This window comes from Pygocentrus nattereri, chromosome 26 (genome assembly GCF_015220715.1).
Source record: "Pygocentrus nattereri isolate fPygNat1 chromosome 26, fPygNat1.pri, whole genome shotgun sequence".
NCBI classification, from domain to species: domain Eukaryota; kingdom Metazoa; phylum Chordata; class Actinopteri; order Characiformes; family Serrasalmidae; genus Pygocentrus; species Pygocentrus nattereri.
In genome coordinates, this window is record NC_051236.1 from 1,131,293 (window position 1) to 1,155,663 (window position 24,371).

The 24,371-nt window shown below is 42.8% G+C and overlaps 1 protein-coding gene across 1 annotated transcript; it reads right to left on the bottom strand.

The window, feature by feature from the left end:
* Positions 1-11,784: 11,784 nt before the first annotated feature.
* Positions 11,785-22,898, bottom strand: si:dkey-178o16.4 (vasopressin V2 receptor). The gene is made up of 4 exons (XM_037535095.1): positions 21,938-22,898; positions 13,320-14,217; positions 12,115-12,932; positions 11,785-12,036 (listed from the first exon to the last, which is right to left on the bottom strand). Exons 1-2 carry the CDS (start codon positions 22,770-22,772, stop codon positions 14,018-14,020), a joined length of 1,035 nt encoding a protein of 344 aa, XP_037390992.1. The 5' UTR covers positions 22,773-22,898; the 3' UTR covers positions 11,785-12,036; positions 12,115-12,932; positions 13,320-14,017.
* Between the last annotated feature and the right edge of the window lie 1,473 nt (positions 22,899-24,371).

Sequence of the window (24,371 nt, forward strand, 5' to 3'; positions counted from 1 at the left end):
GCTTAAAGATCAGGTGTCGTTGAATCCGCAGACTTTTTCATTCTTCACCGCCATAACTGTCACTGTGGTAGAGAACCAGGATCACACACAGGTCATTAGACCTGGATAAATGCTTCAATACGGCCTCATAACATCAGGAATAACTACATCAGTCACAGTGTAATATTAAACAAACATCTGCGCATTTTAATGTGATGTGCTGTGCGCTCTATTTCAGAGAAGCTGGTTTCTACCATGGATTTATAAACTTGTCTTGACCGTCCAGCAAGTTTAGTAGCCATGGATGTACAAAGAGCACATAGGATGTTTTAGTACCACATTTGGTCAAACTTGAGAAGCACTGATGTGCTGAGGTGAACACGCCAATTTATCCAAGAGTGGAATCCCAGTGGAGCTCAGTTAAAAGCATTAATTACATTAAAAGCATGACCAGTCCTGACCACATATTTAGACTGCTCAGTCATCAAAGAGACATCATGTTCTTGCGTGCTTAATACAATACGCGTAACCTTCCTTTTGGATGGAGCTACGTTTCCATTTCAAGAGCATTCCGGTTGGCTCGTATATTTGTTATTGAAAAGTGCTGCCAACCCTGAAATGCTGATCAATCAACAACTGATAATTAACTTTCAAACAGATCGCTCACTCAATAAGCCTTATGTTTCAAGCCAAACAGCCCCAACAGCTGAAACAGACAAATACAAAGGCCACATATTCTGTCACACAGGCCTGAGAGCACTTTTCAGTTTGAGCTTGGGTTTTAAACACTGATAGATCCCATAGATAGATGTGCCACAACTGATTGAAAAGTCTTTACTGACAAATGTTTAGAAATAACTTGTACTTGTTTTCTTTATGTCTTTATACAACATATATGTGAAATGTACAATTCACAAAGTACAAAAAACAGAAACACCACTTCTAGTACTCTTTGTTGTGTCCATTTTATCAGAAACACCTTCCGTATAGGTGCATTTGTAGGTTAACAGTGACAGATTTTATTGATCTGCTGATGCACATCTTATCAACCCCCCCCCCCCCCCCCCCCCCCGCCCCACCATGTCGATCAGTGTTGACCGCTATAGGACCACCACTGAGTAGTATTCATTTGGGAGGTGGTCCATTCTCAAAACAGCAATGACTCAGACATGGTAGTGTGTGCAGTGCTGGTATGAGTGTATCAGACAGGGTTGCTGCCGATTTCACACACGTTAGTGTCCCTGTTCAGTTAAAATTCAGCTAACCATGGCCTGACCACTGCTAAAGGGCTAGAGGATGTACCCAAAAAGTGTACCAACAAGATAAATGTGTCTAGTGTACACTGTGTGTTAAAATAAGTGATGTCAAAGGGAACGTGTTATTATTATTATCCTAAATTATAACAGTCGTGGGCTGGAGGTCAGGGATCCAGCCTCGTGACCGGAAGGTCGCCGGTTCGATCCCCAGAGCTGACAGCACATGACTGAGGTGTCCTTGAGCAAGACACCTAACCCCCAACTGCTCCCTGGGCGCTGCGGATTGGGCTGCCCACCGCTCCGGGCAAGTGTGCTCACTGCCCCCTAGTGTGTGTGTGTTCACTAGTGTGTATGTGGTGTTTCACTTCACAGGTGGGTTAAATGCGGAGGTGAAATTTCCCCATCGTGGGACTAATAAGGGTCACTTAACCTTAATCTTAACCCCAATTCCAAAAAAGTGGGGACGTTGTGTAAAATGTAAATAAATGTAAATAAAAAAGGAATGCAATGATTTACAAATCTCATAGACCCATATTTTATTCGCAGTAGAACACAGAACACATATCAGATGTTAAAAGTGAGACATTTTACCTTTTCATGAAAAATATTAACTCATTTTGAACTTGATGGCAGCAACGCATCTCAAGAACGTTGGGACAGAGGCAACGAAAGGCTGGAAAAGTAAGTGGTAATAATAAACAACAGCTGGAGGAGCAATTTGTAACTACTCACATGACATAAAAAGAACTGTTTAGAGAGGCAGAGTCTCTCAGAAGCAAATGGGCAGAGGCGAAACTGCGAAAAACTGTAAAAATGGTGACACAATTTCAGAAAACTGTTCCTTAACATAAGATTGCAAAGAATTCTGACCCCTTTTTATCCCTTTTTCATGAAAAAACGTATCTTATTTACGTTTTACACAGCGTCCCAACTTTTAACACCACACATCTTCTAATGTTGTTAATGCATTTTCCTGTTTTGACCCTTTGAACCATCCATAGTGCCACAAAGCAGTCAGCTTCTCGTTTAAATTGGCCAGTTTCACCTTAACCTCTTATGCTTGTGGGTATGTCAAATGAACAGAAAATGTTAGAAAATGATCAAATGTGTTAGAAAATGATCATGAACATATCGCTATATACTCACAATTCACTGCTGAAAGCCAGAAATCTCTGTTGTTTTCTAAAAGTGATGTTTCCAGAGCAGATCACTGAAGAGACGCCGTCTGTTTATAGTTTAGAGCCCAGATTTGGGGAAAAACGGGTCGACTTTCAGTAGAAAAACAAACTGAGTTCAGCTTCTTTTATTATAAGGGTTTAAAATGACGTCACCGTCTATTAGACTGGAGAGAAGAGCTACAGCCTCATACGACGCCCAGCTTCTGAATGGAGCTTATGGAGTATGAACGTTATGAAGAACATGACCAAGTGCGGTTTGGACCCACCGGTGGTCTCAAGGAGTTTAAGAGGCTACCTATCAATGTAATAAGTGTAAAGTAAGGCATACTTTGTTTATACAGTTTTATATTTGAACTGAACCTGCGCAGCACTGACTGTATTGATGTCATTTGTCAGTCAGTCAGCCACGGTTCCACTATGGAATATGAACGTTTTGAAATAAAGAACATGAAGTCTGATTTGGAACCACCGATGGTTCCAAAGACTTAAAAAGGCTAAACGGTGCAGCAGTTACATCGTGGGTGCACAACTATAGAATGGGGATCAGAGGAGTTGTGCACCCCTGAGCTACATTTAGGCATGTGGCAGAGCACAACTGGAAGTGGAACAGCCAATTCAGATAAAGCCAACTTCAGTCTTGTCTTAATTCCAGCCTGAACAGCTGAAAATCCAGCCACTCGCACACTGTAAACCAACTCTGCTGCTATTGTTTTCAGCTGTTTATCGCTGAAATTCATCAAGTCATAAGTATCATTTACAAGCAAAACTCAGCGATACCATCAGCCGTATCAGTAACATTAGGACCCGTGAATGCCTTTGGCAGACTATACCACACACCGCAGGAGAGCTGTGGATCAATCAATGCACAGCAAACTAACCAAAGCAATAGCAAAGAGGAAAGCTCAGGTTTCCCTTGAAATAAAAGGAGATATGAAGCCACTTTGCTCAAACTGGACGATGAGGAAAACTGGACTGTTCAGGTTCATGCAAACCTTTCATGTGATGAAAATTGTATTGATTTATTGAAATAAATACATCCCAAAGAAGCTTATTTGGTTCCTTCATATAGCTACAAAACAATGCACTGCTTTGTTCTTTCTTTGTTGTTAAGGTAGCAACATACACTTAAAGCACTCCTCTAGCCTGTAGAGCATGCTTCACGTTTTTCACGTGATTCTGGATGGCCAGTCATCGTTCTCAGCTCATACTGTGATCCGGATTCAGTTGTGCAGGTTCTTCTCTAGGAGGGCCAGATGCTTGTTTAGTCTGTCATCTCAAGGCCTGACTACTGCAACTCAGAACCTGCCTGTCCTCCTTTGCAGGCCATCGGGCCCTTACACCTGATCCAGAATGCACAGCTTATACTCAGTCTTCTCAGGCTCACTCATGTCACCCCACTGCCGTGTTCCCTTCTGTGTTACCTGCCCACATCAGGTTTATGGAAATCCATTGTATTGTAGTGGCAGCTTCCACTTGCTCCGCTTTGCAGAAGGGATTTTTAATTTTGCATCACTAGTCTGATGAAGGTCATAAAACTTCACCCATGTAGCCCAAGTAATTCCAATTCTTCAAAAGAGCTTAGCCAGGACCAGACATCTTCATTCATGAAATGGATGCATTTGGGGGCAGGCACTGTGAAGCAAGCTGCCTTCTTTCGTTTCCCTCCCTGGTTTGGTGGCTGCTAAACTAAATGTGCCTCTTTAGCGGTTCTCCCTTTTACATTAGTGACTGCATTGCTATGTTGTATTTTTTAAAGTATGGTTTCTTAATAGCCGGGTGGCACGGTGGTGTGGTGGGTAGCGCTGTTACCTCACAGCGAGGAGGGCCTGGGTTCGATTCCCCAGCCGGGTGACAGGGGTCCTCTCTGTGTGGAGTCTGCATGTTCTCCCCGTGTCTGCTTCGGTTTCCTCCCACAGTCCAAAGACATGCAGTCAGGCCAATTGGAGATGCTAAACTGCCCCTGGGTGTGAGTGACTGTCTGTCTGCCCTGCGATGGACTGGCAACCTGTCCAGGGTGTATCCTGCCTTCCGCCCGATGACCGCTGGGATAGGCTCCAGCATCCCCCCGCGACCCTGACGGAGAAGCGGCTTAGAAAATGGATGGATGGTTTCTTAATAGATATCTTGTGTTTTGTAATTGTTTTAAATGTCTGTTTATGTTGTGTCCTGAGAGGCCAGATCAGCTCCAGTGTGTTGGTAGGTCAGTAATATTAGTTGATATGTATGAAAATGAATGAGTTCACCTGGAGCAGATGTGTATGATTGATCTATGAGTTAAAGACGTATCCTTGCAGAAAGAAGTTTGCAGCTTATTTTGCTTCCTTTGCATGTTTCCCATGTTTTGGTGTGAAATTGTAAGGCAAACCAACTCATTGTGTCCTCTTATCTTTGTAGCCTCATGGAGGAGAGTGGCTGTCTTTAAGGACAGGAGCTCAGGGTGACTTTTTCCTCACGCTTGTGCGCATGACTGGCTTCTGATGCACTTCAATTATTAGTGTATTTTTTTTAATGTAATTATGACCCCATGACCCCATAACACCCCCCCCCCGCCTTTTTCTGATAACTGGTGTAGGTCTAGTCTGTGCCATTTCTGGTATGTGATTATTTAGATTTAATTAAAATTCTGTCATTCGTACCTTTATTAATTATTCAGTTTTCAGTGTAATTGGTTAATAAATTGAAACTGGGGAAGAGTACCTGTGTGTGGAGTTTAATGAATTAAGGAAACTTTGAGCTAAAAGGTGAGTTTAATCTTGGAATCTGAGTCCCCAGGTGGCATAGCTGGGTTTCCATTAGCAAGTGCTGGAGCTGAAGTCTGGGCTCTGTGGTCACACGTTGTTTTTTTTCATCAATCAAACCAGAAAATTCTAAGGCCACATCTTGTCCATGTTTGCTCCACACACACAAGCATGTGACTCTTTATTATACATGTACATATTGGATCACAGCATGTTCCTGCATTCAGTTCTCCGCTAGTAGGTCCTGCGGTGCTCAACCGAAAGGAAAGAGGACAGAACAAGCAACCCCAGAGAAAGAGTTCCAGTGATCGATCAGGCAATTCAAAGGTGCCACACAGAGGGCAGTCACACTAGATGACAACTAAGTGGACACAGTCAATAACAGTGAAAGTAAAACAAGACCTGTAATGGAGCAGCTATTGAGTGACTCAGTTAGGGATCTGTCGGGAACACATCTCACATTCTTTTCTCTGTTTTTCACTCTGCTTACCTGCTAATTCTATCACAGATGCCTTTGTGTTACACCCTTCGGTAGTTCTCTGTGCTTCCTTGTCCATTCAGAGAATCCACCCTAGCTAGTACAAATAGGTTAGAGTCCAAATTACCGGTGATGCACAATGATTTGGGAATCACATCGGAATCGGCAGAGAACTGCTTAATAAAAACAGTATCAGACCATTGATTCGATTTTTCAAACTGATATTTGACACAGAGCAGAACGTTTGGTGTTGAAGAATCACTGGCCTCTTTTCCACTGCAGGGCTGACCGGTCATGAGCACAGAGGGTAGACCTAACCGTTCCAGTGACTTTCCCACCTGGATGCCAGGCTAGAGGTCTGCACTCCATTGGATTCTCATGGGACCTGCCACAATGTCTTGAAGCGCAAGACTAGTTTTCAGTTTTGTGCAAAGGAGCGGGTGGGAAACCAGCCTACTACAGGCGGGAGCAGGACAAAGCGCATATGAAGGGAAACACTGAAAATTATTGGATAGCCTAAATAACGTACAATGAATACTAAATTATATATATAAACAGTATAAAAGGACAGCAGCTGTAGAAATGTACTGCTTTGTAAAGTGTTTAGTGTTGTGCTGTATGTCATTCTATTCAGTAGTGTGTGCCTGGACTGTGACTGTATTTAGAACATTCTTCTGCCTATTCACGCTCATCTCTACATGGTCATGTGTGTCACACCTGTCACCTGTCATGTATAGGCTGAGCCTAAGCTTGGCATCGGTCCTGCTATAAAACTGCATCAGCCCAGTGTCTTACGGGCTGGCTAGGTGTCTGGTACCGGCGCGCAACCGAATAAACTTCAGTTCTCCAGATATCAGGCTGGTCCCCTGGTTAAGTTAGGGGTGGATTCTTCACAGTAAAACAGCTAAAATGAATGAAGAGTGAAGCCAGTTGTGCTCTCTTGGCCTCCTGGCTACAGATGGCTTAGACGGCTGCGCCACTCAGGAGCCATTAAAACACCTGTTCTGAGGATAACGCTCATATCTGAGAGTGCAAATTTGAATGTCTGGTGTTGAAGTGACATTTTAAAAAAATCTAATTGTTCTGTGGTGCTTTGCGTTGTACCTGCTGGACGATGCTGATGAGAACGAATGCTTGCAAGTTAGTCAGCCACAGATTCAAACCACTGCAGTACAGGCTCAGCTTCAATAACTGATGCTGAAATAACACCAGTTTAGACGATGAATCTGGGAGCAGGTTGACTTCATCTCTGCTGTGAATATGGTTTCTAGAATTAGTTTTAGGTTGGTCTACATATAGAATTTGTCATTTCTTAAACATTTACATCCGTACTGAACATCCTGAACATCTATGTACAGTCAGTTTGTTTTTGCCATCCTCTGTGCGCTTCTACATTCTTCATTGTACTACTGAGCTTTTTAGTCTGTTATCAGAAGCACTAGAGATGCCACCTGGTGCTGATAGTTTGACAGATGTAGCAACAGTAACTAAAGGAGGCTGCACTTTTTTTCTAAACCAAATGATCCTTTCTCCCAGTCACTGCTTCTTCACATCCAGCTGTAAATAGCAGGCTTATCGAACCTCCGCCTGCATGGTTTAACATTGTGAATATGGAAGGTCGCCAGCCTTCAGCCATGCTTTGGGAAGTCTCAGTACACGCAACAGGAGACTAGTTAGTGCGTCTTGGCAGCTCCCTCCAACCCAGATGAAAGGCTAGTTTGACTTGGCTGAAGCACATCACACAAAACATGAAAACATTTGAACTTTGTGTGACCCCGTGCGTCTGCCACAGCGGAAAACAGAGCACACTATGACGGACGTCTGTGTTGCACATCCCATCGGAAATAATGCATTTGAAGCGGAGCGTATTCTGCAAAACATCTGCATGTGTTACGATACAAGCTCGTAACAATAGAAGAACCCTTTGTGGTGCTATATAGCAAACCTTTCAAAAAGGTTCTATAAAGAACCTTCTACAGCAGATTCTCCGTCAATCTTAAGAACCTTTTTAAGATGAAAAGAACCATTTAATCATGCAAATCAGTTCCCAAATCAGTTCCCAAACGCTTATTGAGTGTTAAAGGAAAGATGATGTAACACAGTGGGAAACACGCCCCTGTCCCAACTTCTCTGGAACGTGTTGCAGGCATCAAATTCAAAATGAGTGAATATTTGCAAAAAACAATAAAGTTTATCTGTTTGAACATTAAATATCTCGTCTTTGTAGTGGATTCAATTGATCATAGGTTGAAAAGGATTTGCAGATCATCGTATTCTGTTTTTATTTGTTTTACACAACGTCCCAACTTCACTGGAATTGGGGTTGTATGTTTCATATAATTTTGTCATATTCCAGTTGCTTTTATATTCTCGTATCATTTTATTTTATATAATTTATCATCCTTTTTTGACTTAGAGTCTTCTGTGAAGCATTTTGAGCTGCACTAATGATTATTATTAGTAGTAATAGTAGTAGGAAAAGAAAAGAAACTGTTCTAATTCAAAGGACAACCAGCAGGAATCCAGTTCACTTGTTACTTCTGCTAAACCAAACACTTGCACATTGAAGCCAGTTGCCAACAGTAATGAAAAACATCAGCTATCTATGAAAACAATCATAAATTAATGTGCCCCATAATCTTCTTCTCCCATAAATGATTCTGAAACACCCAAAGCAGCACAGCACTCCCACGGACTGAGATAAGGACATGCTGGTACTGACGGACTCTAATGTAATCAAGCCTGTATAAAATGAACACCTCTGCTCTGAAGTACTTTATTAATGTTGAATACATTGCATATTGCATAAAACCATGTTAAATGCAGATGTGGCCACTGTACTGTTCTCTATTGACGTCCCTTCAGGACAAAACGAACTAGCCTACATGTCTCTATTCATCTGTAAAGAGTGTGTCGGTTCTGCGCTGACAGAAGACTTGATCACTGAATGTTTCTGCTGTTTATTCTGTGGCTGACAGAGTCTCTGTAATTCTACTTTTCACTCCCACAGCCCTTTTCATATCAATGCCAGGTTTTTCTCTCTGGAAGGCCCAATCGCAAGTAGATTTGAAAGCCTTCTATTCCAAGACCGTTTAAAGTAGCAATGCAGGCCGACGCATCCTCATGATCCGGCAGACGTTCTTAGAAATGTCACCTCGTTCACACGGCGAACAGGCCGAGGCGTGCAGTCGCGTGCTGCATGAATACAATTAGATCTTATTGACGTTTTGTATTCACCACAAAAATGTACTACCAGTGAAGATCTGGCAAATCTTTCACTTACAAGACTGGCGTAAAATAAGCCATGTAGGAATGAAGTTCTGTAGCTTCCTTTTAAAATATATAAGAATAAATGTGGTGTCTCCACACTTTGCACTTTATTACAGCTTCCATCCTTTTGCTTTTATTACAGCTTCCACTTTTTCCCACAGTTCAGTCTTAGAAGTTGGCTAATCGTTCTCTTCTGCAGTGTGTTTGCCAATATTTTAAACAAAATATTGTTTAAATATTTTAATATGTTTATTTTCAGCTAAAAAATACATGTTAAAACCTACATTAAATCAAGTGATAGTCTCAAATAGATTTTTTTTATTACCCCCCTCTCTTTCTTTCTCTCTCTCTCTCTCTTTCTCTCTCTCTCTCTTTATCTCTCTCTCTCTATCTTTGCTTGTCTCTTTTGCATCTCACTGATTACTGTAAAAGCACACATTAAATATACGTTATAAAAGGCTGTCTGTACCAAACCCCAGATAACAGGAGAGGCAGCTACTCATACAGTTAATGAGACATACAGTCTAATGCACCTGCTGATTCCTTATTATACAGCAGTTCCGGCCACGCAAGCTGATTGATTGAGAGGCGCTCTAACCAGGTCTTTCACAAACACTGTATCACTCCAGGCAGCAGGGTGGCTTGGTGGGTAGCGCTGTCGCCTCACAGCAAGGAGGGTTCGATTCCCCGGCCGGGCAATCGGGGTCCTCTCTGTGTGGAGAACATGGAGGCATGTTCTCCCCGTGTCTGCGTGGGTTTCCTCCGGGTTCTCCTGTTTCCTCCCACAGTCCAAAGACATGAAGTCAGGCCGATTGGACATGCTAAATTGCCCCTGGGTGTGAGTGACTGTCTGTGTCTGTCTGCCCTGCGATGGACTGGTGACCTGTCCAGGGTGTATCCTGACTTCCGCCCGAAGACTGCTGGGATAGGCTCCAGCACCCCCCGCGACCCTGACAGAGAAGCGGCTTAGAAAATGGATGGATGGATGGATGTATCACTCCACTGAGATGCCGTTGCTAAGCAACGACTCTGACAGCTGTAGGAGACGCTCGAGCCATTTGAACATTTTCACTTCTTACTTTACCACAAACAGAAAACGGACGCTGTTAAGACCACATCTGACCGACAGCCGATTTGGTCCGACTCTGAAGACGAGACGACACTAAATTCCCAAACTGTCGTCACCACTGAGCAGCTTTTCAGTCGGCAGCTGTGACAGAAGAACAGCTGAACAACCTGCAATCAGCCAGAAATGAACCCAACACCATTCGCCAGACGTGTCTGATCTTCAGAGTCGGACCGAATCAGCCTGAGCCATAAAACTGACCCAATAAAAAACAAAGAAGCTGCTCAGTGGAGACGACAGTAGAACACAAGAGGTCCTGTGTTATCGCCAATAACATCACGGCTGTGATGATCTACAGCGATCAAATCACAGCCGTGATGTTATTTCACAATAACACACTCCCTCTTGTGGTCTATTGCTTATATAATATACCATCAATATGCTAGTTAACAGTGAACTGTCTCATGCCAGTTGTACTCTGTTATGAGCACATAACACAACACAACATTAATTTCTCATCTAATCACCAATATAGCCGACTGCGGAGCCTGTAGCATAACCTGAGCAGTTACAGGAACCAGACTAAAGCATGCTGATAAAGCCAGCAACATTAAGAGCAGCCCAAACAAAAAATGAAATACAGGGTTTGCATTTTATCATCTTAATGCGTTAATTGTGCTCATAAACTCTAAGCTAGATACGTTTGTACCATTGCAATGTTATAAGTTAGCCTAAAGCATGTGTGGTGCACCTAAATATCATAACAAGTCAAAGTTACTCTGGTTCTCTGGGTGGCATAGTGGCTTGAACAGAGCGGGCAGTTAAGTCTATGGCCAAGCCGCAGCTGTTCTGGGGTCAGCTGAGAAGCAGTCATTGCTCACTGGGAAGTTATGTCGCTTCTTTCCCTTCTGAAAACCTTTCCGAATCTTTCTGAAACTACCGAGGTCCGGACCCCGATGTCCTCATAGCCAGTTACAGCCATGTCAATGCTAGTGAGGTCTGGACTATGGAGTGGTCAATTCAATCGTTCTGAGAACAGCAGCAGCTTCTTTGTTTGATATGTACATCTTGATCTTCTCAGCAGTGTTGCTGGATTGTTATCGTGCTATAGAATTAATTTATTCCTAATCAAATGTTTTCCAGAGTTTGTTGCACGATGTATGACAATTTTGTTTATCAGCATTTGTGCCGCCTTCAAAAACAAATCAGCAACTCAAGATGATGTTATACATTTTCAAACTTGCACTGATGATCCTCCACCATGCTTGACTGGCCGCAGTAGACGTAGTTAGGAGAGTCATTTCTTGGACCCCATACTCACTGCCTTCTGCTACTTCTTCTAAGATCTCAGATTTAGACTTACCAGTCCATGACACCTTATCCAACACCTCAGATTCAGTTTCAGCGTTGAAGTGCAGTCGTTATTTTTTGTGTATTTTGTTTTTGCAATATTGGCTTCTTGACAGCTACGAAACCATAATGAATGGCTCTCCAGTGGTTCTTGATCATGTAACTAACAGGCTGGTCAATATAAGCATTTCCACCACGTACCAATAGACAATATGATAGAGTATCATTTGCCTTCAAAACAGATCTGAGTACAACACCCGCCCCCCCAGACCCCCCCCATGCCAAACAGTGCCAAACAGTTTTGCAGAGGGGCAAATTCAGTAGTTTCATTTGTAACTGTCTTACATTTTTAAATGTTATTTATTTTGTGGAAGGCCTTGTGTGTGTTTTTAACTTATTTATTCAAAGAATAGGAGTCAAATCAAGCCAGAGTTGTAGCACTTTATTGATGCCTAAAATCACACACAGCCACAAATAGAATATATATTTTACAATATTTACAATATTTAAATAATGAGCACAGGAGCACTCTTAGGAAACATAGGACGGGCATCACTAGATGGACATTCTGTAAGTGGACATTCAGCTCTGTTTACATAAATGACCTTCTGTAAGGGCACATTCAGCTCAATCACATTAATGACCCTCTATATGGACATTCAGCTCTTTTTATATTAATGTCATTCTATATGTGGACTTTGAGCTCAGTCCCATTAATGACCTTCTATAAGTGGACATTCAGCTCAATGACGTTACTGAGCTGAATGTCCACTTATAGAAGGTCAATCACATTAATGACCTTCTATAAGTGGACATTCAGTTCAATCATGTTAATGACCTTCTATAAGTGAACATTCAGCTCAATCACGTTAATGACCTTCTATAAATGGACATTCAGCTCAATCACGTTAATGACCTTTTATAAATGGACATTCAGCTCAATCACGTTAATGACCTTCTATAAATGGACATTCAGCTCAATCATGTTAATGACCTTCTATAAATGGACATTCAGCTCAATCACGTTAATGACCTTTTATAAATGGACATTCAGCTCAATCACATTAATGACCTTCTATAAATGGACATTCAGCTCAATCACGTTAATGACCTTCTATAAGTGGACATTCAGTTCAATCACGTTAATGACCTTTTATAAGTGGACATTCAGCTCAATCACATTAATGACCTTCTATAAATGGACATTCAGCTCAATCACGTTAATGACCTTTTATAAATGGACATTCAGCTCAATCACATTAATGACCTTCTATAAATGGACATTCAGCTCAATCACGTTAATGACCTTTTATAAATGGACATTCAGCTCAATCACGTTAATGACCTTCTATAAATGGACATTCAGCTCAATCACATTAATGACCTTCTATAAATGGACATTCAGCTCAATCACGTTAATGACCTTCTATAAGTGGACATTCAGTTCAATCACGTTAATGACCTTTTATAAGTGGACATTCAGCTCAATCACGTTAATGACCTTCTATAAATGGACATTCAGCTCAATCACATTAATGACCTTCTATAAATGGACATTCAGCTCAATCATGTTAATGACCTTCTATAAATGGACATTCAGCTCAGTCCCATGACCTTCTATAAATGGACATTCAGCTCAATCACATTAATGACCTTCTATAAATGGACATTCAGCTCAATCACGTTAATGACCTTTTATAAATGGACATTCAGCTCAATCACATTAATGACCTTCTATAAATGGACATTCAGCTCAATCATGTTAATGACTTTCTATAAATGGACATTCAGCTCAATCACATTAATGACCTTTTATAAATGGACATTCAGCTCAATCACATTAATGACCTTTTATAAATGGACATTCAGCTCAATCACATTAATGACCTTCTATAAATGGACATTCAGCTCAATCATGTTAATGACTTTCTATAAATGGACATTCAGCTCAATCACATTAATGACCTTTTATAAATGGACATTCTGCTTAATCACATTAATGACCTATAAATGGACATTCAGCTCAATCACGTTAATGACCTTTTATAAATGGACATTCAGCTCAATCACGTTAATGACCTTCTATAAATGGACATTCAGCTCAATCACATTAATGACCTACTATAAGTGGACACTCAGCTCTTTTTATATTAATGTCATTCTATAAGTGGACACTCAGCTCAGATCATTAATAACAATCTATATGCAAATATTCAGCTCTGTCTGCGTTAATGACCTTCTGTAAGTGGACATTCAGGTCAGTTCGCTCAGATTTAGCATTCACATTAGACGAAAGCAAAAACTACTACTTGTTCTACTTGTATACTAAATGTATATTCATACTCAGCAAAGTCCAGCTGGACACAAACAACCACTGTAAGAGTAAATTAACACTGGCTACATGAAGCAAATAGTACATTAAACATGACTGCCATTCATTTATTACAGCGTTGCACATTGGTCAGTACAAAGTAACACCTGTTAAACCACTGGAACCGAAACATACTGATGTAAACAGCAACTCTAGCAATAATAGTTAATATTTTACATGATGCACTTAGACAATGATGCGACTCCAAGTTGTCAGAATGAAGCCCAAACTCAGTGTAATGGCTGTTCACACTATGGGTCATACTTTCCCTTTGACTAGCAGGAGTAAACCAGGTGACAGTCCAGAGCCGCTACACCCACATTTTTTCGTTTTACCTACAGTCAGAGAGGCTTTTGAAGCTCAGGTAGACAGAACTGAGAATAGTGGCCTCTTCAGGCACCGAGAACTTCCTCTCTTTGCGTGTGAGACAGAGACAGTGTTCGGGGAGCTCTCTGCTGAACAGCAGGTAGATGCAGGGGTTGGCGCAGCTGTTCAGACTCGCCAGCAGCATCAGGATGGTGAACGGAGCAGCTGCAATTCAAAACACAGTGACATCAGGGGTCATTTCAGATTTCTCTCTGCCTTCATTCTTCCTCTGGAAGTGCATGAGGATGAACCGCTGTCGCTTCTCATGCATAAACAAATCAAGTTCGACATTAAATATAGCTGCTTGCAAAATTTGAAATAAGTCAACACATTATCTACAGCAAGCATGTCAAACTGGGGACCTTTCAGGCCAAAGTGCTGCACAGATTAGTGTTTACCCTCGTCTTACACTCTAAATTCAGTTCATGAAAGCCTCGGTAATTAGCTGGTGCATTTAATGAGTAGTGTGGTGAAATCTGCAGTGTTTTGGCCCACAAGGACCAGAGCCTGACGCATGTCCTCTACAGAGAGCACACATCTGCACGTTTTAATACACATTTAGTTTATTTGAATTTGCATATGGAAATGTACTATTTACATATAAAATGTGGCTTTTGCAAAAGTTTTATATTGTATTTTTTATTATATTTATTTCCAGTATGTCAAACTCAGCAAATGAATAGAAACTGTATTTAAATTGGTAAAGAATCGCCATATTTAAGCGTTCCCTTTAGAGGACATACTCACTTATTTTCACTTAAAAATGAACAAATAGACAAATCATTTAGATTTCATGCAGTCATGTTTTTGCCCTATTTTCAAGTTAGATCTGAAAACTATTTTTTTCTATCTATCGATCTATCGATCTACAGGGGTTGGACAATGAAACTGAAACACCTGGTTTTAGACCACAGTAATTTATTAGTATGGTGTAGGGCCTCCTTTTGCGGCCAGTACAGCGTCAATTCGTCTTGGGAATGACATATACAAGTCCTGCACAACGGACTTGCAGGATAGTGGCCAGGTCACTACGTGATGCTGGTGGGGGAAAACCTGACTCGCTCCTCCAAAACACCCCAAAGTGGCTCAATAATATTTAGATCTGGTGACCGTGCAGGCCATGGGAGATGTTCAACCTCACTTTCATGGTCATCAAACCAATCTTTCACCAGTCTTGCTGTGTGTATTGGTGCATCGTCATCCTGATACACGGCACCGCCTTCAGGATACAATGCTTGAACCATTGGATGCACATGGTCCTCCAGAATGGTTCGGTAGTCCTTGGCAACTTGGTAACTCTCCCGGATGTGGGGAAAACAGTAAAGGTGGACTCATCAGAGAACAATACGTTTCACATTGTCCACAGCCCAAGATTTGAAACCATCGAAACCGTCGTCTGGCATTGGCACGAGTGACCAAAGGTTTGGCTATAGCAGCCCGGCCGTGTATATTGACCCTGTGGGGCTCCCGACGGACAGTTTTGGAAACAGGAGAGTTGAGGTGCACATTTAATTCTGCCGTGGTTTTGTTTTTTGGATGTAATCCCGGTTAGCACTGAGCATCCCTTTCAGACAGCTTCCTCTTGCGTCCACAGTTAATCCTGCTGGATGTGGTTCGTCCTTCTTGGTGGTGTGCTGACATTACCCTGGATACCGTGGCTCTTGATACATCACAAAGACTTGCTGTCTTGGTCACAGATGCACCAGCAAGACGTGCACCAACAATTTGTCCTCTTTTGAACTCTGGTACGTCACCCATAATACTGTGTGCATTGCAATATTTTGAGCAAAACTGTGCTGTTACCCTGCTAATTGAACCTTCACAATTAATGAAGATTGGCCACCAGGCTGGTCCAATTTAGCCATGAAACCTCCCACACTAAAATGACAGGTGTTTCAGTTTCAAAGTCCAACCCCTGTATCTATCTATCTATCTATCTATCTATCTATCTATCTATCTATCTATCTATCTATCTATCTATCTATCTATCTATCTATCTATCTGTCTATCTATCTGTCTGTCTGTCACCTGTCTGTCTGTCTGTCTATCTATCTATCTATCTATCTATCTATCTATCTATCTATCTATCTATCTATCTATCTGTCTATCTATCTGTCTGTCTGTCTGTCTGTCTGTCTGTCTGTCTATCTATCTATCTATCTCTCTATCTGTCTGTCTGTCTGTCTATCTATCTATCTATCTATCTATCTATCTATCTATCTATCTGTCTGTCTGTCTGTCTGTCTGTCTGTCTGTCTGTCTGTCATCTGTCTGTCTGTCTGTCTGTCTGTCTATCTATCTCTCTATCTGTCTGTCTGTCTGTCTGTCACCTGTCTGTCTGTCTGTCTATCTATCTATCTATCTATCTATCTATCTATCTATCTGTCTGTCTGTCTGTCTGTCTGTCTGTCTGTCTGTCTATCTATCTATCTATCTATCTATCTATCTATCTATCTATCTGTCTGTCTGTCTGTCTGTCTGTCTATCTATCTATCTCTCTATCTGTCTGTCTGTCTGTCTGTCTGTCTGTCTATCTATCTATCTATCTGTCTGTCTGTCTGTCTGTCTGTCTGTCTGTCTGTCTGTCTGTCATCTGTCTGTCTGTCTGTCTGTCTATCTATCTCTCTATCTGTCTGTCTGTCTGTCTGTCACCTGTCTGTCTGTCTGTCTATCTATCTATCTATCTATCTATCTATCTATCTATCTATCTATCTATCTATCTATCTGTCTATCTGTCTGTCTATCTGTCATCTGTCTGTCTATCTATCTATCTATCTATCTGTCTGTCTGTCTGTCTGTCCGTCCATCTATCTATCTATCTATCTGTCTGTCTGTCTGTCTGTCTGTCTGTCTATCTATCTATCTATCTATCTATCTATCTATCTGTCTGTCTGTCTGTCTGTCTGTCTGTCATCTGTCTGTCTATCTATCTATCTATCTATCTATCTATCTATCTATCTATCTATCTATCTATCTATCTATCTATCTGTCTGTCCATCTGTCTATCTATCTATCTATCTATCTATCTATCTGTCTGTCTGTCTGTCTGTCTGTCTGTCTGTCTGTCTGTCTGTGCTCTTGCTTGGCTGGAATGATTGCAGTGATTGGAGATTAGACTGGGTGCCACTGCTTCTGTGCTGAACTGACACAGTCAGAAGTCAGTCAGTCAGATATTAAGTCAGCGGTAAGACAGATGACTGTGTTGTCTGAACTCAGATTGATTAGCGCACAGTAAAGACAGGGAGCGCTTGATTAAACGAGTAGAGCCCAGCACAGAGATTTAACATGAATGAACTCCAACGATCAAAAATTAAGCAGATTACCATTTAGAGTAAAGGCACTTTCTGCAGTAAGTATGCTATCTGTTATTATAATCCATTGTTGGTTATTTAAAACAAACATTACATTTATTTACACTTATACATTTAATATATTTGTGTAGACAAAGAAAAACTCTGTTTGGTGTACAAGCACTGCCACTGAGGTGGGACCCCTGAGAGTACATCTTCAGTAGGCCTGGCTTGCAAACATGATTCCAAGCTTTTTATTTTACATTCTCTGTTTAAAAAAGTGATGAAAGGGTGCAAACGTTGGCCTCTCCCCTCCTCAGGGAGAGTGAATGCAGTGTCGTCTGTCTGTCTATCTATCTATCTCTCTATCTATCTGTCTGTCTGTCTGTCTCCCCTCCTCAGGGAGAGTGAATGCAGTGTACTTGTACGACTCATTCAATGTGCACAGTTGGACCTTAAGGACATTGGTATGTCTTTGACATGTACGTTTGTACCTTGCTAGACCGAAATGTAGCTGGACAGGATCCTTTTTTTTCTGACAGTGTAATGTAAATACATTTTAGTAAAACATGCAGTCGTATATTAAAGTTTGGACGCCCCTCGTCAAATCGCATATTTCCGAGTGAAAATAAGTGAACACAGTTCTCTACAGTGAGCAAATTTAAATATTCTCCACAAATTTTAGTGCAACATTTAGAGTTATTTTCCGAATTTAACATATTGGAAAAACTAAGACATAAAAGTATATTTTTGTGTTTATTCTTTCCCTCCAGTCTGATCCATTCTAAACTACAGAGTAAATGTGCAATAAAATGTACATAAAAAGTGTCCTCTCTGTAGAAGGTGTTCACTTATTTACACTAAGAAAATCAACAAACGTTCTGGACTCTAAATATTTCACAGCAAGGCCAGTGCAGGTGGATGCAGGGGTGTGGCTAGATCTTTTCAAATGGGGTGGCCAGGTAAGCCCCACAGAATTTACTGGGGTGGCAGAAAAACAAAACTAAATAAATCAGCTTTACACTGTTAGAAATGAAGGTTCTGTGCAGGTACAGTTTTCATTCATCAAGGTACAAACAGTGTAGATGTTCCCTCAAAGCTCCAGCAGTGGTTCTAAGGTCTGATTGTGGAGCTTGAATCAGTTCCTCCAGGTGAAAAGTTGGTATTTGTTCCTTTTCATAACCGAATGTTTTAAAACAGAGCAGTAGAGTAAAAGCCTGGAGGCGAGGCGGGGTGTGTGGAGTCAGTCCAGCTTAGAACAGAACATCTCATTATGGTTCAGTTCTGTTCCCTGACTAAAGGCACTGAGATGGAGCCTTGAGGGAACCACCCCAGTGGCAAGAGGGGAACTGCCCCAGTGACAGTTTAGCACCTTTTTGAGAGAGTACTGCAGTAAATTAAGTAAAAGCTGACGTAAATAGTGACACCTTGTATTTTCTCAGTACATAATTACACTTGTTCATCATTTCCACATGAATAAAATGTTACATCAACACAATGATCACCGAACGTAAACCTAAAGAGAAAACTCGGTTGGTGAACGATATGAAATGTTAATGTGTTTGAATCATTCATGGGTTTGAACAGATTAAATTAAATCACTTTATTGTATATTAACTTTAAGAAAAACATTTGGTCCCACTTTATATTAAGTGATCATCAGTAGTTTCAGTGTTGTTTTATATCACTGCTGTCGGAACCAAACATCGTTTTTCAGTTTTTGACACATTTTGAAAATGCCTGTTGTTCTTTACATTGTGTGTAAATTTTGGGATGAATGGACCAAAACAAACGGCCCAATGTACCTGGAAATAATTCTGGGTTCCATTGGCTTCCATTAAAAGTAGAGTAGGTTTTATCCTTCTCCTGTAAAGTTACCGTTTTGGAGATATGAGGTTTTGTTCCGACAGCAGCGCTATACAACAGATAGATAGATAGATAGATAGATAGATAGATAGATAGATAGATAGATAGATAGATAGATAGATAGATAGATAGATTCAACTTTATTGTCATTACTCAGTACAAGTACATGGCAACGAAATGCAGTTAGCATCTACCAGAAGTGCAAATAGTAGCAATAGTGCAAAAAGACACTGTGCAATAAATAGACATAGTGCAACATTACTGTATATAGAATAAATTACTATTATAGATATGCAAAAATAGATTATAGGTGTGTAGATACATACATGAACATGTTGGAGATGTACACTGTATTGAATAACTGTTGCGATGTGTTATTTACATGGCAGTAGAATGTTAAATTTGTGCGATGGTAATAATAATGAATAAAACAACAGCTCTGATTGGTGAGTGTAGTATGAAAGGCAGTGTTCATAGTCCGCTGTGTGCAGTATGAGTGGTAGTGATATCAGTGAGGTGTGGAGTTCAGCAGAGCGATTGTGGAGGGAAAGAAGCTGGACCTGAGCCGACTGGTTCTGGCCCGGATGCTCCTGTATCTCCTCCCGGATGGAACAACACTGTAACTACTGATGATTTAGCCAGTGTTACAGATGGATTACAGCTTATGTAATTACACAGGTGTGTCTTCTACCCAGGAACTTTGCTGTAGTGCAGTGTTCACTGTAAACTGAGTGGACGGCTCCTGTGTTGTTGTTATGTAGGTACTGGGTAATAATAGAGGGGTAATATAGACGTTGCTTTGGGGGGGAAATGCAACACATTAAATTAATGTTATGTACGTTATATTTTAATGTAAGGGGGCGTCTGCTGTACCGTCAACATTACAGACTGGCTTACAGCTGAAACTGGTTACAGTGTCACAGCACTAGCAACATAAACACTCCCTAAATGTTAGGACAGCTGGCCGATACAGTGTAAGTAATGTCTTAATGTAAGTTATTACATATTTCATTCTACTGCTGAACAAAGCTGCTGTTCCAGTCTGATTACAGATGTAATTACATGTGTTATTACACCCTGTGTTTTTACATGAGAGGGAATCAACTGTTACAGCTATTAAGATAAACTTGTGTAATTACATGAGGTTAATGTCTGTAATTCATCTGCAACAGTGACCAAATGATTAGTAGTTACATGGTTGTTGCATCTGTTGTTCACATGTAACTACACAGTTATGAGAGATGCTATAAAGTGGGACCAAACAGTTCATATAGACAGACTAGACGTTATGAATTTATTCTGCCCTCGCTACAGGTCATACAGTGTCTAATGATTAGAAATCTCACCACACGGCCCCGGATGAGAGAGCCTACCACAGGGCGTGCGTGTTTTCAGCTGTAAGACGGGATCTGTGGGCACGATAAACGTTTAGAACTGACGGCCTTTATCTGACCGTTCAATACCTGCTTCAAAATGAGCTCACTGAGCAGCTGCTGGTGGGAGCCAGTGCACGTTCACTCACCGGCTTACCCTGCAAATGAACCTACAGCCGTAAAATATGGTTCTTCAAGGGTTCTTTAGTGAATGGAATGGTTCTATATAGAACCGTGAACATTCAAAAAATAATTCACGATCTTAAATGGTTCTTTGCTTCTTTGGTCTGACGAAGAACGTGTAGTATATGGTTCTATATAGCACCAGAAAGGGTTCTGCTATTGTTACAGTGTCAAGCTTGTAGAAGAAAAAGAACCTTGATGGTGCTATATAGAACCATTTTCAAAAGGGTTCTATATAGAACCACACACAACTCTCAAAGCAACCTTTGCATGATTATGTTCTTTGCATGGTTAAATGGTTCTTCAGAAAGGGTTCTGCTGTTGTAATGATGTCAAGCTTATGGTCAAAAAGAACCTTTTTGGTGCTACATCGAACCATTTTCAAAAGGGTTCTGTATAGAACCACATACAACACTCAAAGAAACCTTTGCATGGTTAAATGGTTCTTCAGACTGATGGAGAATGTGTCGTATACGGTTCTGCTATTGTTACGATGTAACAAACGAACCCTTTTCAAGAAGGTTCTTTATAGAACCTTATACAACACATTCCCCATCCATCTGAAGAGCCGTTTCACCGTGCAGAGAACCTTTTAAGAATATTTTTCTTTAAGTGTTATTGGTTCTATGTAGAACCACTGTCTAGACTGAAGAACCTTTAAAGAACCATCTTTTTAGGAGTGTATGATGCTATTAAATGCAGCCTCATCAGGCGCTTATAACTGACTGATAAACACCCTGGAGGCAGATTTTCACCATAAGGTGTAACTGATGCTTTACTGGTGGCTGACCGTCATAAGTAAATGCTTTAAATATCTGTGGTGACCAGAAAGGTGAACCCTGACCACCCCCTGCCCCCTGGTAATGGTCCCTGACCACCCCCTGCCCCCTGGTGACGATCTCTGACCACCCCCTGCCCCCTGGAGACGATCCCTGACCGCCTCCTGCCCCCTTGAGACGATCCCTGACAACCCCCTGGCGATGATCCCTGACCACCCCCTGGCGACAATCCCTGACCACCCCCTGCCCCCTTGAGGCGATCCCTGACAACCCCCTGCCCCTGATCCCTGACCACCCCCTGCCCCCTTGAGACGATCCCTGACCACCCCCTGCCCCCTGGCAACTGACTTTCATTTCATGCTGCAGCGATCCTGTTATGTTTCCATCCACTTACACTCAGTGGGCGCCTCGCTGTCCCACACTGACCACAGCTGCACGGTGAAGAAGGGCGCCCAGCAGAGCACGTAGGCGAGCACGATGACCACGCTCATCCTCACGGTCTTGACGCGCGCCTTGGAGATGCCAGACGCGCGTGGCTGAGTCTCGAGGCACCGCGCCTGGCCGCTGGCCCTCACGGCGCGGCAGATGCGTACCTGGCACGCGAGCACGGCGCCCACGGGCACCACGAAGACGGCGAGCGCCGTCCACGTGACGTAGGCGCGCAGTCCCCACGGCTCCGCGAACTCGGCCCAGCAGTCGAAGACGCCCGGCGCCACCTGCACGCGCGAAAAGATGAAGACCTGCGGCAGTCCGCCGGCCAGCGCCACGCACCACGCCGCGCACACGGGCGCCGAGCAGCGCGCGCGCACGCCACGCCGCAGCCTCGCCATGGGGTCGCACACGGCGCGGTAGCGGTCCACCGTCATGGCCACGATCATGTAGGCGGACGCGAACATGCCCACCACCTGCAGGTACTTCACGAGGCGGCACACGGGGTCCGGCCCCACGAAGCGGTCCGTGATGTCCCACACGAGCTGCGGGCACACCTGGAAGAAGGCCACGGTCAGGTCGGCCACGCACAGGTGCAGCACGAACACGCGCATGCGAGTCAAACGCTCGCGCCTCCGCAGCAGCAGCAGCAGGAGAGCGGAGTTGAGCAGCGCGGCGGTGACGAAGATGAGACCCAGGAGCGCGATCTCCACGCGCGCGAGCTGCTCGTCCCTCGGGTCGTCGGTCGCGCGCAGCTCCGGGCTGCTGAGGTTGCTGAGGTTCAGAGCGAGGAGAGACATTCTGGTCAGGGAGCAGGGCGCGCGGGACTGCGGACGCTTCGGGTCATTCTTCAGTCTTAGCGCGCAAACAGAGGTCCGCTTAGACTGAGTCTGACCGCTGGCACGGCGCAGGGCGGCCTCTGAACCATCACCTGAAAGCCGGTGAAGTTGGAGGGTTTGGCTCGTTTATAGGCTCCTGCGCGCGGTAGGAGGGACCACTCTCCCCCCAGTGCGCCACTACCTGTGAGAATGAACTTCCAGCCAATCGCAGTGCGAGAGGGCGGGGCTTGTAGAACATCGGGTGGGAGGCAAAATAATACACACAAGGAATCGGTGCTGATGAGTCACTGTCCAAACCAGACACGCTCACAGACTGGTCACAAACTGGTGTAGAGGGGTCTTAAAGATGAGGACCATGTGTGCCACCCCTTTGCTGTAGTTTTTATTATTAAGAGACCCTTTTTAATCCCACAACGGGGAAATTTCACCTCTGCATTTAACCCATCCGTGAAGTGAAACACCACATACACACACTAGGGGGCAGTGAGCACACTTGCCTGGAGCGGCGGGCAGCCCTATCCACGGCGCCCGGGGAGCAGTTGGGGGTTAGGTGTCTTGCTCATGGACACCTCAGTCACGTACTGTCGGCTCTGGGGATGGTCATGAATGTAGTGCAGACACATTTAGTCCCCGTTCCATTTGTTTTTACCCCACCCCTTGTTTTCGAGTGTCACCCTAACCCCTTGGAACGGAGTTATTTTTTATTAAATAAAAATAAAAGAGCATCACTTCATTAACAGCTACTAGCGCCGTTCTGTAGGCGACCCTGCCCGTCTGCAGGGACAGCAGAGGAGGGGAAAGTTCAGCTCCTCACTGCTGGGCTTTAGTTACATTTAGGGATCAGACGCCTTCAAAGAGGGGGGCAGTTATTTATTATCACCCCCCCTAATTCTTCAGTGATATGAAGCTGAAGTCAGAGATTCTCCAGATTCTTGTTCGAATTTTCCTGTTCCACCTTAAATGGAGCAGCAGTTACACTTCCAGCATCAGAACTGCTGCACTATTTAAGGTGGAACGGGAAAGTTAGCTAACTAGCTACAGAGACGTTAACATGCTTTTAGCGATTTTTTTGTGCTTTTTATGAAGAAAACGACCATAATACACTGAAATGACATTAAACTAAGCTAAAACAATGGTTATCGTAATTTTTAATAGAGAAAATCCTCACATTTGTGGGTTTTTATGGTTTCTTTTTCAGCCAGTTTTCCCTTTTTTTCTCCGTTTGGAGTGTCCCTATGAAAAACCTGCGTTTGGAGGGGCCATGTAGCCCCAACACTTCGCCCTGCCCCTCTATCTCAGCGAAAAGAGGACACCCTAACCCTAGATGCAGAACAGAGGGCTAAGGGCTAAGGGGTAGGGGCAAGGGGTGAAATGGGATTGGGCCTTGGGGTGGGAGGGGTACAGTAAAGGGTGTCAGGTTGTTGCAATTATGCAAATATATGTGGTTTTATATTTCTACTGTTCACAGTGAGGTTTAAGGCTGTCAGATTACAATGAACTGAAGATCACAGAGAACCCCGTTAGGCTCTCAAACAATATTTTACAGACAGATGAGTCAGA

Excerpts from the sequence above, each read along its gene's own strand:
- si:dkey-178o16.4 (XM_037535095.1), bottom strand. The coding sequence starts at position 22,772 with ATGTCTCTCCTCGCTCTGAACCTCAGCAACCTCAGCAGCCCGGAGCTG. Across the intron at positions 14,218-21,937 it reads CAGCGAGGCGCCCACTGAGT|CTGCTCCGTTCACCATCCTG; the intron begins GTAAGTGGATGG and ends TTTGAATTGCAG.